The following is a 14962-nucleotide window of genomic DNA, read 5'->3' on the forward strand; positions in this document are numbered from 1 at the left end:
ATCAGAAATGGAATAAATAAGTATTAAAGGATTTGCAAGTTAAAGCAACCATAGAAATGTTATCATCAGGAAGGAAAATGTATTACCTGCAGAGGTTACAGAAAAGACGCTAGAACCCAGAAGAGAAAGAATCTCTGTAAATATTTCCATTAAATTAATCAAGAGTGGCTGGGTACGGTGGCTCATGCCTGTAGTCCCAGGACTTTGGGAGCCCAAAGCAGGTGGATCACAAGGTCAGGAGTTCGAGACCAGCCTGGCCAACATGGTGAAACCCTGTCTCTATTAAAAATACAAAACATTAGCCGGGCGTGGTGGCATGCACCTGTAATCCCAGCTACCCAGGAGGCTGAGGCAGGAGAATTGCTTTAATCCAGAAGGCCGAGGTTGCAGCAAGCAGAGACCACATCATTGCACTCCAGCCTGGGTGACAGATCATGGCTCCATTTTGAAAAAAAAAGAAAGCAACAAAGAAAGAAAAAGTTAATCTGGGCGAAAATAGGATGAGTTTTTCACCCACAAAGGGAGATGAGATTCATGCATTCTTTCAACATGCATTCCATCAAAAGTGAGCACCTGCTCTGAGCTAGGCCCATTCTAGATCCCAGGAAATGGGTAACCAACCAGACATGGCCCCTGATTTGGAGCTCACATTTTAGAGCAGCTAAATGGACAGTAAACAAGTAAGCAAATTAAGATCTTCTTAAATTGGGGGAAGTTCTTTAGAGAAGCACTTCCATAAAGCTCAATCGCATCATAGACTATGACTGCCAGGGGGTAGGGAAGGTAATATCTCACCTGCTTGTGGACAGCAGAGCTTCTGACGCCTTGCAAAGTATTTAGTACCAACATTTCTGTCTTAGGTCAAGTTCCCTAAAAGCAGATCCTGAGGCAGGGATTGAGTGCATGTAATTCATTCAGGAAGAACTCTCAGGAGATAGGAGTAAAGAAAACAGGATATGACAGGGAAGGAGCTAAGTGAGATGTGGTCTCCGTTGGAGACTGGCTCCAGTCTGATCTCACAGGGAGCTCCAGAGTGTGAACTGCACCACCATGTTATCCCAGCCTAAGGTCTTTTGTTCTCCTGTGTCAGCCGGTCCCTGGCCCAGGGCTGCAGACTCCCTTGGGGCCCCAGCAGACTGGAGAAGGAGCATGGTCTGTGGTCTACTCTTGGTTGTGCACACCCACCCACCTCTTCCCCAGCTGACACTGCTGGAGGACGAGAGGGAGAGATGTCATCTCCTCCTATGGCAACCTGTGTGATGGCAATGGCCCTTTTCCTGTTGGGCATAATCTGCTGCCGTCTCTTGCTGTCTGCAGCCTGACACAGAAGGGTGAAGGTCACCAGGTTCCACTGACAGGGGTCTTTGTCTCAAGCAGCAACCATAGGACCGAGGGTCCCTTGCAAGATTCAGCCACATTTCATGACTGTCTGCAACACACCCCATGCCTCTGATGGAAGGGACACAATGCCCCATGCTGCACTCATTTCTGCCAGACTGGGGTCCCTGATCTCAATTTCCCTCTGCAGTCCCCATCTCTGGGGTCTGCAGACACATTTCAGATCCCTCCTTAGTACCTCCCAGGAGGCAGAAGCCAGAGGAAATAATCCTTGTCCCAATGCACCTGACCATGCCACCTCACTGCATGCTCTTTCTCCCTCTCCAGGAAAAATCAAGCTTGTTGAATACTTACCAATATGTCCACATGCATTTAGTCCCCATAACCACTTATTGGGGCAGCATTACCATCCCCAAGTTACAGATGAGGAAACTGAGGAGAGCATTTATATAACATGCATCTAAGTGGTGAACAAACGATCTAACCAGGCAGTGCGGCACCAGAGCACACATTTTTGTTATTCAGAGAGATGGGGTCTCTCTCTGTCCCTCAAACTGAAGTGCAGTGGCCTGATCATAGCTCACTGTAGCCTTGAACTCCCAAGCTCCAGCAATCTTCCCGCCTTAGCCTACCGAGTAGCTGGGACTAGAGGCATTCACCACCAACCCAGCTAATTTTTAAAAAATATTTTTCTAGAGATAGGGTCTGATCCCAAACTCCTGAATTCCAGCGATCCTCCTGCCTCAGCCTCCCAAAGTGCTGGGATTGCAGTTGTGAGCCCCCGCACCCAGCCCAGAGCACACTTTTTTTTTTTTTTTTTTTTGAGATGGAGTCTCACTCTGTCGCCCAGGCTGGAGTACAGTGGCAAAATCTCGTCCCAGAGCACACTTTTAACCACCATATCATTCTGCCTCTGGGTAGGTTAGTCAAGCTCTGTAGCTGATCAGATGTCTGTAGAGAGAAAGAGACATCAGTCTCCACTTCTTCCAAACACCCCCAAATTTTACAAGTGATTTTCTCAGATCCCTCAGCATCAGGAATGGGGATGAGCAGGACATCCTGTCCCCTTCCCAACAGCCCAGCAGATATCCCAAGATTACATCTCATTGGCTCTGACTAGGACATGAGCCCAAAGCTGAACCAGTTGCTGTAGCCATGGCATGCAGCATCCTCGGTCCTCTGGCCAGGCCAGAGCTACATCCCACCTCTGGATCCTCAGGTTGAGTCAATACATCTTGAACCAGGCACGAACTGAAGCTCAAGGGGGAGTCAGAGTAATGTGACCCTGCCACCAGGAAGTGGGGGCTGAGCAGGCAAGCTTTCATCACCCACTGCACACACCAGGGAAGGCTTGTGGTGGCTTAGTCCCACCTGGGGGCAAAGAAAAGAGTGCCTGCTCCGCGCCAAAATGTGATGCCCAACACTATATCTTAAAGCTAGCTGGCTTTGTAATCCCAGCTACTTGGGAGGCTGAGGCAGGAGAACCACTTCAATCCAGGAGGCGGAGGTTGCAGTGAGCCAAGATCACGCCATTGCGCTCCAGCCTGGGTGAGAAGAGAGAAATTCTGTCTTCAAAAATAAAAAATAAAATAATAAAAATAAAAAGCTAGCCTGCTTAATCCTCACAAAGATGCCATCTACTTTTTGGCATCCTACAGGTAGAAACATTGAAACACTGAGACACTGGGAGATTTAAAAACTCACCACCAGCCAGGCACGGTGTCTCATGCCTGTAATCTCAGCACTTTGAGAGGCTGAGGCAGGAGAATTACTTGTGCCCAGGAGTTCAGGACCAGCCTGGGCAAATTAGTGAGACCTCATCTCTACAAATATTAAACAAAACAAAAATTAGGGCTAGACGCGGTGGCTCACACATGTAATCCCAGCACTTTGGGAGGCCAAGGCAAGTGGATCACTTCAGCCCAGGGATTCGAAACCAGCCTGGCCAACACGACAAAACTCTGTCTCAACTAAAAATACAAAACTTAGCTGGGCATAGTGGCACATGTCTATAATCCCAGCTATTGGGAGGCTGAGGCACAAGAATTGCTTCAACCCAGGAGTCAGAGTTTGCAGTGAGCTGAGATTGTGCCACTGCACTCCAAACTAGGTGACAGAGTGAGACCGTGTCTCAAAAAAAAAAAAAAAAAAAAAAAAAAAATAGGTATGGTGGCACATGCTTGTGGCCCCAGCTACTCAAGAGGCTGAGGTGGCAGGATCAGTTAAGCCCAGGAGTTCAAGGGTGCAATGAGCTATGATTGTACCCCTGCACCACTATATATAAATATATATATGTATCTATATATACACACATATATATACATGTATATAAGTGTGTATATATATACACACACATATATATACATGTATATGTGTATATGTGTGTGTATATATATATGTGTATATATATAAAAAACACACATGCACAAATTCACCACCACCAACTCAGAAATTACCGTCTCCCTCTATTCTAAGGAATTATTTTTCATTTTGCCATCTCTGAAGTTGGAATATACCTTACAATCCCTGGAATGTCACGGTCTCGTTGGCAACATTTTTCTGCTTAGTAGCGCATAAAATAATAGCACATCTTGTAACTAACAGTGTTGTAGATGCTATGAGATCCTGGGGAAGCCCAGAATCCTAACTCCACCCTGTCTGACTCCAAAGACCACATATTTCCTATGCCTTTGGAATGGGGCACAGATGTAGACAAGTCGAGCTTTGTTGATTGTGAGAAAGGTATGATAAATGGCCCTGATGGAATTTTCTTCTTGTACTTGCAGGGGAACAAAGTGGCATCATTCCACTATTCCAGGGGTGGTGCTAAATACGAGGGTGAGGCTGTCAAGCGGACCCTGGTGGAGTCCTACACTCACCCAAACAGCAACGAGACAGAGCGGAGGGAGAACATCGATACCGTCATGAACTGGTTCACCAAGGAAGACTATGACTTTGTGACTCTGTGCTACAGAGAGCCAGATAACATGGGACATCGATTCGGGCCACAGGCAGAGAACAGGAAGTTGATGATTCAGCAAATCGACAGGACCATCGGGTATCTGGTGGGAGCCACTGAGAAGCACAGCCTGCAGAGCACCTCAGCGTCATCATCACATGAGACCGTGGGATGACCACCGTGAAGAAGAGACCCAATGTCAACAAGATCCCCTTGTCCAACTACATCAAGTTCAGGGACTTGGTCAAGTTTGATATTGTGGGCTACGGTGGCTTTGGGATGCCCCTGCCCAAATTGGGGCAAGAGGAAGCCCTTTACCAGTCACTGAAGAATGCGCACCCTCACCTCCACATCTACAAGAAGGAGGAGTTTCCAGAACACTTCCATCTCGCTAAACATGACCGGGTTCTGCCAATCGAGATGTATGCCAACTCTGGTTACAGTATCAATGGGGTAAGTTCATTCTAAAATGAATAAAGTCACCTTGGATCTAGGAGACAACCATTAGGGAAGGGTGGTTCTGCAAAAATCAAACATAAGTGCACAGCCGGGCACTGTGGCTCACGCCTATAATCCCAGCACCTTGGGAGGCTGAGGCAGGTGTATCACCTGAGGTCAGGAGTTTGAGACCAGCCTGGCCAACATGGTGAATCCCCATCTCTACTAAAAATACAAAAATTAGCCGGGTGTGGTGGCACGCATCTGTAGTTCCAGATACTCTGGAGGCTGAGGCAGGAGAATCGCTTGAACCTTGGAGGCAGAGGTTGCAGTGAGCCAAGATCATGATACTGCACTCCAGTCTGGGAAACAGAGTGAGACCCTGTCTCAAAAAAAAATATATATAATATAATATAATAAAACAAAACAAAACAAAATAAAATAAAATAAAATAAGTGCACACACTACGAGTTGTAGCCCACAGGGTCCTAAATGTTCCCCACCCCCCGCCCAACCAATGCTGCCCCAAATTACCGTTATACAAGATTAATGACCAACTCAACTTTACAAGGCTGATTTAAAAATACAAATAAGACTGGCCATGGTGGTTCACAACTGTAAACTCAGTGTTTTGGTAGGCCAACACAGGAGGATTGCTTAAGGCCAGGAGTTCAAGACCAGCCCGGGCAACATAGGGAGACCCCATCTCTACAAAAAACAAACAAATAAATAAATAGCCAGATATAGCGATGCATGCCTGTAGTCCCAGCTTCTCAGGAGGCTGAGGTGGCAGGATTTCTTGAGCCCAGGAGGTCAAGGCTGCACTAAGCTGTGATTGCACTACTGCACTCCAGCATGAGCAACAGAGCAAGACCCTGTCTCTAAAAAATAAATAAACAAATAATAAAACATAAACACCAACTTCATTATTCAAAATTGTGCATTGCGCTTCACTAAACATTGAGTAGCAGTTCTTTCATTTTTGTCTTCCCAACAACCCTATAAAATAGATGCTCTTACTTCCACCATTTTAAAGAAGAAATCAAAACCTAGAGAGAAGTGACTTGAAATTAAAAATGTAAGGTTGGGCTGCGTGCAGTGGCTCACACCTGTAATCCCAGCACTTTAGGAGGCTAACGTAGGTAGATTGCTTGAGCCCAGGATTTTGAGACTAGCCTAGGCAACACAGTGAAACACCATTTCTACAAAAAATGCAAAAAATGTAACTGGGCGTAGTGGCATGTGCCTGTGGTCCCAGCAACTCAGGAGGCTGAGGTGGGAGAACTGCTTGAGCCCGGGGGTGTGGAGTCTGCAGTGAGTCATGATCATACCACTGTGAGATAGGAGGCAGGACTTGACTCCACAGGCAGGGCTTGGACACCAGACCAAATTGAGGACTACCTAAAACAGGGCTGGGGCAGAAGCAGCTTTCCATCAGACATGCCCACCAGTGTGCCATGTGAGTTTACTATTGCCAATGCAGCACCAGGGAGTTACTGCCCCTTTCCATGGCAATGACCGAATGACTCAAAAGTTTCTACCCATTTTCTTGAAATTCCTGCATAAACTGCCCTTTAATCTGCATGCAATTAAAAGTGGGTATAAATGTGATTGCAAACTCTCTGTCGCTACTCTCTGCCTCCAGGGTAGCCCTGCCCTACAGGAGCAGTCACAGGGCTGTAATGCTGCCTCTTTAATAAAGCTGTTTTCTTCTAAACCTCCGGCTTGCCCTTGAATTCTTTCCTGGGTAAAGACAAGAACCCTCACGTGCTATTGAGAGGTGACAGCATGCTGGCAGCCCTCGAGCTCTCTCTCGGCGCCTCCTCTGCCTGGGCTCCCACTTTGGTAGCACTTGAGGAGCACTTCAGCCCACCGCTGCACTGTGGAAGCCCCTTCTTGGGCTGGCCGAAGCTGGAGCCGGCTCCCTCAGCTTGCGGGGAGGTGTAGAGGGAGAGGTGCGGGCAGGAACCGGGGCTAGGCACGGCGCTTGCGGGCCAGCATGAGTTCCGGGTGGGCATGGGCTTACGGGGCCCCGCACTCGGAGTGGCCCGCTGGCTGCACTGGATCCAGGCAGTGGGGGGCTTAGCACCTGGGCCAGAAGCTGCTTTGCTCAATTTCTCACCAGGCCTTAGCTGCTTCCCTGCAAGGCAGGGCTCAGGACATGCAGCCCGCCATGCCTGAGCCTCCCCCAAACCCACTGTGGGCTCCTGCATGGACTGAGCCTCCCCGATGAGTGCCGAGCCTCCCCTATGAGCACCGCCCCCTGCTCCAGAGCGCCCAGTCCCATTGAGCACCCAAGGGCTGAGGAGTGCCAGCACAGGACATGGGACTGGCAGGCAGCCCCACCTGCGGCCCCCGTGTGGGATCCACTTGGTGAAGCCAGCTGGGCTCCTGAGTCTGGTGAGGACTTTGAGAACCTTTATGTCTAGCTAAGGGATTGTAAATACACCAATTGGCACTCTGTACCTAGCTCAATGTTTGTAAACACACCAATCAGCACCCTGTGCCTAGCTCAGGGTTTGTGAATGCACCAATCGACACTCTGTATCTAGCTTATCTAGTAGAGACTTGGAAAACTTTTGTCTAGCTCAGGGATTGTAAATGCACCAATCAGCACCCTGTCAAAACAGACCAATCTGCTCTCTGTAAAACAGACCAATCCGCTCTCTGTAAAATGGACCAATCAGCAGGATGTGGGTGGGGTGAGATAAGGGAATAAAAGCAGGCTGCCCCAGCCAGCAGTGGCAACCCACTGGGGTCCCTTTCCACACTGTGGAAGCTTTGTTCTTTTGCTCTTTGCAATAAATCTTGCTGCTGCTCACTCTTTGGGTCCACACTGCCTTTATGAGCTGTAACACTCACCTCGAAGGTCTGCAGCTTCACTCCTGAAGCCAGCGAGACTATGAACCCACTGGGAGTAACAAACAACTCCAGACGCGCCACCTTAAGAGCTGTAACACTCACCTTGAAGGTCTGCAGCTTCACTCCTGAAGCCAGCGAGACCACAAAACCACCAGAAGGAAGAAACTCTGAACACATCCGAGCATCAGAAGGAACAAACTCTGGACATGCCGCCTTTAAGAACTGTGACACTCACCGCGAGGGTCCGCGGCTTCTTTCTTGAAGTCAGTGAGACCAAGAACCCAACAGTTCCGGACACACTATGCTCCACTTCGGGGCTCCCCTGCCCTGTGTCAACTGCACTCTGGCCTGGGTGGCAGAGAGAGAGACCCTAACTTTAAAAAAAGAAAGAAATGTAAGGTTAAGTGCTGCCCCCAAGCCTGAGTGGATGATCATTATACAGAGTACACGAAGATCACCAAAAATGTCACCACAGAGGCCCCCTGCCGCTGGTTCTCATTTGCCCATATCAAAAAACATGCAAGCCTCTTCATACAAAGACACACACAGATGCTCGTAGCAAAACTATTCATAATTGTCAAAAGGTGGCAACAACACAAATGCCTATCAACAACAGACGAATGGGCAAACAAGTACAGTCTACCCGTGTGATGGAACATTAATCAGCCAAAATATGGAATGAAGCGCTGATTCATGCTACAACCTGGATACACCTTGAAACCATTAGGCTAAGTGAGAGAAGCCAGACAAATATTAGATGATTCTACATACATATATATATATATATATATATATATATATATATGCCCAGAATATGAAAATCCAAAGAAACAGAAAGTAGATTAATGGTTGCCAGGAGCCAGGGGTGGGGATAGTCGGGGGGAAATAAGGGGTGACTGCTAATGGATACAGGGTTTCTTCTGGGGTAATTAAAATTTCTAAAATTGATGGTGATGATGGCTGCAGAACTCTGTGAATATATTAAAAACCACTCAATTATACACTTTATTTATTTATTTAGAGACAGGGTCTGGCTCTGTTGCCCAGGCTGGAGTGCAGTGGTGCAATCTCATCTCACTGCACCCTCCACCTCCCAGGCTCAAACCATCCTCCCACTTCAGCCTCCTGAGTAGCTGGGACTACAGACACACACCACCATGCCCAGCTAATTTTTTTGTATTTTTGGTCGAGACAGGGTTTTGCCATGTTGCTCGGGCTCATCTCAAACTCTTGGGTTCAAGTGATCCTCCCACTTCAGCCTCCCAAAGCACTGGGATTACAAGTGTGAGCTACCATGCCCGGCCAAATGATACACTTTAAATGGGTAAATTGTATTGTACGTAAATTATCTTTCAATAAAGCTGTTATTAAAAAGCAGCTTTAAGGGCCAGACATAAGAGCCATGCCTGTAATCCCAGCATTTTGAGAGGCCAAGGCAGGAGGATCACTTGAGCCCAGGAGTTCAAGACCAGCCTAGACAACATGGCAAAACCTGGTCTCTACAAAAAATTTAAAAATTAGGCTTGGCGTGGTGGCTCACGCCTGTAATCCCAGCACTTTGGGAGGCTGAGGTAGGTGGATCACTTGAGGTCAGGAGTTCAAGACCAGGCTGGCCAACATGGTGAAACCCTGTCACTACTAAAAATATTTTTTAAAATTAGCCAGGCATGGTGGTGGGTGCCGAGCCTGAGGCAGAAGAATCGCTTGAAGTCGAGAGGTGGAGGTTGCAGTGAGCCGAGATTATGCCACTGCACTCCAACCTGCTGGGCGACAGAGAGAAACTCCATTTCAAAAAAAAAAAAAAATTAAAAATTAAAAATTAGCCATCGGTAGTGGCTCATGTTTGTAGTCCCAGCTACTCAGGAGGCTAAAGTGGGAGGATTGCTTGAGCCCAGGAGGTTGAGGCTGCAGTGAGCCAAGATTGTGTCACTGCACTCTGGCCTCAGCAACAGAACAAGAAATTGTTTCACAGTTTTAAAAACAATTAAAAAACAAGCCTAAAGAAAACACAAAACCAATGCTAACTGTGAGACATAAATGAGGTGGTCTATATCTTGTTAACTACCAACTAACAATTCATGGCAGAAACAAAGTTTAAATGATGCTATAGCCGGGCGCTGTGGCTCACGCCAGTAATCCCAACATTTTGGGAGGCTGAGGTGGGTGGATCACCTGAAGTCAGGAGTTTGAGACCAGCGCGGTCAACATGGTGAAATCCCGCCTCTACCGAAAATACAAAAATTAGTCGGGTGTGGTGGCGGGTGCCTATAATCCCAGCTACTCGGGAGGCTGAGGCAGGAGAATCGCTTTAACCCCGGGGGGCGGAGGTTGTAGTGAGCCAAGATCGCACCATTGCACTCCAGCCTGGGCGACAGAGCGAAACACCGTCTCAAAAAATAAATACATAATTAAATAAATGATGCTATAAACCTCATGTGAGGGAAGACTGCCCCAGGTACAGCTTGAAGAACCTTTGCTGTGAATAGGAGCCAAATGCGATAATTATGTTCGCAACTTGGTTCATGTTAGCTTGTTGCAACTCCAGAGTGTAACAGGTATGAGAAAACTCATGGGGTTAGTGTTTAATGTTGGTGGAAATATTCACATTAAAATACAACAGTTTATCATCTAAGGTATATTTTATCCCTCAAGTGGCCTGGAACACTGTGATTATTGCACACCAATCGCAATCCCATAGCTAAGGCCTTGCCAAGGAGAAATTCCACAGTCACCTGACCTATTTGTAAACCTGGTTTATGATGTTTTGTAACAGGATATCTTGACAGTAGCATGAGGACATTTAACGAGACAAGAACATTCCCCACTGACCAACCAGATGGTTTGAGGGAACAGGATGATGTGCTCAGTTTAATCTTCTGCTGGACCGACCATTAGGCAGAAAATCCTTTGGGTCAATGCCTCTCACTGAATCCACTTCTCAGATTCCTGTCCACCTGCCTGCTTTGCAGTACAGAGTAAAGTGGGCCTTCCTTGACTCTCTTCAGGGACCAACGTGCTTGAGGCCATCATGAAGACATTCATTCTTTTTTTTTTTTTTTTTTTTTTTGAGAGTCTCGCTCTGTCACCCAGGCTGGAATGCAGTGATGTGATCTCAGCTCCCCACTGCAACCTCTGCCTCCCAAGTTCAAGTGATTCTCCTGCCTCAGCCTCCTGAGTAGCTGGGATTGCAGGCACGCATCACCAGGCCCAGCTAATTTTTCTATTTTTTGTAGAGACAGGGTTTCACCATGTTGGCCATGCTGGTGTCGAACTCCTGACTTCAAGTGATCCACCTGCCTCGACCTCCCAAAGTGCTGGTATTACAGGTGTGAGCCAACGTGCCTGGCAGAGGGCTTTCATTCTTGATGGACTGCTCCATAGCCTCAGAGACAGTCCGACTGGTTTCTTCAACCAGAGCGGAGCAGACAGGCAATTTCTGTATGCCCCAGGCCAAATATTAGACCAGCTCTTCAATGTACAGAGAGCATCACATTTCTTAGATGCTACAATATCTGTTGGTCTAAAATATAAATAAATAGTATTGTAGCCAGCCACAGTGGCTCACACCTATAATTCCAGAGCTTTGTGGGGCTGACGCAGGAGGTTCACTTGAGGTCAAGAGTTCGAGACCAGCCTGGGCAACACAGCAAGACAGCCCCACCCCCACCTGCCATATCTATAAAAATTAAAATAATTAGCTGGGCATAGTAGTGTGGGCCTGTAGTCCCAACTACTTGGGAAGCTGATGTGGGTGGATCGCTTGAGCCCAGGAATTTGAGGCTGCAGTGGGCTATGACTGCATCACTGTACTCCAGCTAGACCTTGTCTCAAAAAAAAAAAAAAAAAAAAAAAGTGTTGCAATTGAAATTACTTTATCATTTGAAAAGAGGGACAGACAAGAAAGGTATTTGCCATTTACCAAGCAATTACCCAGAATCCTCATCCCATCCTACACCCACCCTTCCCCTAAAAGTGTATGTATATGTATTTATACCATAAAAAATACATCTATTTGGCTCTGGAACTAGATTGCTTGGGTTCAGTTACCTGATCTAGCATTTGTTCCTGATGACTCAGTGCAGAAAAGCTCTGTAACTCAGTTTCCCCAGCTGTAAAATGGGGAATGGCGCCTTTACTGGGCTGCCGTGAGGGTAAACGAGGTAACATATATATATAAAGCATTCAGAACAATTCATGATACATAGTAAGCTCTATATATTTGAGCTTATTATTGCTGTCAGTACGATTATCATCATCCTGCTGTTTCCAATGGGTATGCTTTCTACATTCTCTTTCTTAAAGACCTTTAAATCCTTTGTATTCTTTCCACCACCTCAGAGAGCAGTGTCCTTGTAGTTTAAATTTTCAAAGACTTCATGGATCCAATAATCATGACATTAACTAAGGGACAGTTTTCTTTCAGAGGATTGGAATCTAAAATGGCTTTATTGTTATTATTGCCCAGGCTGGTCTCGAACCCCAGACTTCAACTGATCCCGCCACCTCACCCTCCCAAAGTGTGTTGAGATTACAGGCATGAGCCACCATGCCCGGCCCTCATTCTCTTCTTTTATAAGGACACCAGTCATTGCATCTGCCCCCTCACCAGCAGCCCCCAATCCAGGATGACTCATCGTTACTTGATTACATCTAGAAAGACCCTATTTCCAAATAAGGTCACATTCCTCGGTACTGAGGATTTAGATTTCAAATTTTTTCCCTGACTAAATTTTTTTTTGAGTCACGGCCTCACCCTGTCACCCAGGCAGGAGTACAGTTATGTGATTATAGCTCACTGCAGCCTCAAACTCCTGGGCTCAAGGCATCCCCTGACCTCAGCCTTCCAAGTGGCTGAGACTACAGGCGCACACCACCATGCCCAACTAATTTTTTTGTTTTTTCGTGTTTTTTTTTTGTACAGGTTAGGTCTCACTCTGTTGACCAGGCTGGTCTGACCTCAAGCGATTCTCTTGTCTTGGCCTCCAAAGGCAGTGGGATTACAGGCGTTATCCCATGCCTGACCCTCTTTCTACATTAAAATCATTGTATCATTAGCCTGAGCTGCCCATATTCCTTATTCTGCCCATCCCTGACCAATCTCCTCCTTTAACATAACTTCCATCTCGATATCATGGGGCCTGCTGGGCACTGCAAACAGCCTAAGGAAAGTGGAAATTTTACTTAACCTTAAATTCTGTTACAAAGTCCATATTGAACTTAATTTATATTTGAACTATAAAAATGTTCTGTAAGTTGAAACATGACCTATAAAGGTCTCTACACCCTGAAGCAACGTTTTAGAAAGAAATCAATTGGTCCTTTTCTGCAGAAACCATTAACCATAGGAGAGATAAAGGAAAAACTTCAATGTACTGATTGAACTTCCATGCTCATAGCTTAACTTCTAAAAGGCAACCATTCCATACTGTTAAACTGCCTTAGGTTGTTGATACTGTTATTAAAGAGACCCTCAAAGCCAGAAGTTGAATCTTGACTGTAGTTCTTGCACGTACACGCACACTCTTGCCACTGAAACCACTCAGTTTGTCCTAATACTGCTACCCATAGCAACACTACCTGGAATTTTACGTTTGTTTTTAAGCGTCAGTCGTAATCTTCACTTGCTCCTGAACACAGCGCACCTGTGAGAGCCACGTGACATTAAAAAAATGCCTTCAGTGAGGCCGGGCATGGTGGCTCACACCTGTAATCCCAGCCCTTTTGGAGTCCAAGGCAGGTGGATCATGATGTCAAGAGATTGAGACCATCCTGGCCAACATGGTAAAACCCTGTCTCTACTAAAAATACAAAAATTAGCTGGGTGTGGTGACGCGTGCCTGTAGTCCCAGCTACTCGAGAGGCTGAGGCAGGAGAATCGCTTGAGCCCGGGAGACAGAGGTTGCCGTGAGCTGAGATCGTGCTACTGCACTCCAGCCTGGCAACAGAGGGAGACTGTCTGAAAAAAAAAAAAATTCCTTCAGTGCCTTGATCCTTCCAGATTCAGATCCAAGAGAGATGACATTTGTCCATCACCAGACACTGCACACCAAGATAAAGATTTCTTCTGGCCAGGCGCGGTGGGTCACGCCTGTAATCCCAGCACTTTGGGAGGCAGAGGCGGGTGGATAACCTGAGGTCAGGAATTTGAGACAAGCCTGGCCAAGGTGTTCAAACCCTGTCTCCACTAAAAATACAAAAGTGGCCCGGCAGGGTGGCTCACGCTTGTAATCCCAGCTACTCGGGAGGCTGAGGCAGGAGAGTCGCTTGAACCTGGGAGGTGGAGATTGCAGTGAGCCGAGATCGCACCATTGCACTCCAGCCTGGACAACTAGAGCAAAACTCCGTCTCCAGAAAAAAAGAAAAAAAGATTTCTTCTGTGTGCATGGCTCAGCTCTGTGGTCCGCTAGTGTCCTTCCTCAATCTGCTTCCAATCTGTGGACTCAGGAAAGACTGAACCAACCTAGATTTATTAATATTTTAGTATAACATAATACAATGTTACTTACTATGACATTGACCGTATATGCCCTTTTGCTCCTTGGAGGAAAGACAATTAATAGCTATTATGTGAGTTAATAAAATAAGCCCAGGATTTATGAGTATAACTAACCTGTTCCCATTGGTTTTCCTTGTCTCCTGCAGGCAGAGAGCTGATCAAAACAGCAAAAGCAAAGCAGTGCCCCTGGCCCAGTTCTGAAGCCAATCTTCCTTAATCACCCAGACCCATCCCTGGTTAGGACTTGCTGTGGATTCTCAGGTGACTCCCTCTCAGGATACAGGGACTGAGAGGGTGTATGCAACATCTCAGACCCAGAAACCGTTGATTCTGTCTAAAAACACAGCAATAACCACATCTCATCCTCTTGATTTAAATGAAAGTGTTTGGAGGAATAAAAGATGAATCTTTTTTTTTCTTTGTCAGATCTTGCGCTCATTTGGTTCTGGTGTGGAACAACAGCTATAAGAGAACAAGTGTATTCAATTAGAATTAATTCCCCTCTCTTATTCTCATAGCTGAGCAGGGCTCAAGTGCCTCTCATCTGAAAGAGGTAATAAGATTTTATCTGTCTCCTCATCTACCTGTTGCAAGTATACTTAACAAATTCGCTCTCGGGACTCTTCCAAATGGAGTTTTATGAGGAATTTGCTAAGGTAAACGTTTTAGACTTTGAACACAGTTCAGATTTCAGGGGCAGTACTGAAATCTAAACTGTGTTGCTAACTGCCCTGCCTTTCAACTCAAGACACAATAACTTTGAACTAAAATAATTATATTTTTGTTGTTTTCCACTCTGTCCCCACGTCTATATCACCACCATCCCCAATCCCACCCCGCAGGAGCTAACTCCTCCTTCCTGTCCCTGC

At 46.5% G+C, this 14962-nt stretch overlaps 1 protein-coding gene across 31 annotated transcripts in view; it reads right to left on the reverse strand.

Moving 5' to 3' along the window:
• Window positions 1-14962, reverse strand: part of LOC117977895 (uncharacterized) — a 196460-nt gene that overhangs the window by 115224 nt on the left and 66274 nt on the right. For 13 of the 31 annotated variants that reach the window (XR_008623066.2, XR_008623070.2, XR_010113088.1 and 10 more), the window contains exons 2-3: window positions 14208-14555; window positions 7833-7971 (exon numbers count right to left, since the gene is read on the reverse strand). The exons of 4 other annotated variants lie outside the window; for them this stretch is intronic. Coding sequence is in view for 4 of the 27 variants with exons in the window: in XM_063607050.1 (XP_063463120.1) it covers window positions 7833-7945; window positions 14208-14217 (123 nt within the window). In the remaining 23 variants the exon portion in view is untranslated. 14 more of the 31 variants (XR_008623081.2, XR_008623079.2, XR_008623073.2 and 11 more) reach the window with 8 other exon arrangements.

The sequence above is a fragment of the Pan paniscus genome, chromosome 7 (genome assembly GCF_029289425.2).
Source record: "Pan paniscus chromosome 7, NHGRI_mPanPan1-v2.0_pri, whole genome shotgun sequence".
Classification (NCBI taxonomy): domain Eukaryota; kingdom Metazoa; phylum Chordata; class Mammalia; order Primates; family Hominidae; genus Pan; species Pan paniscus.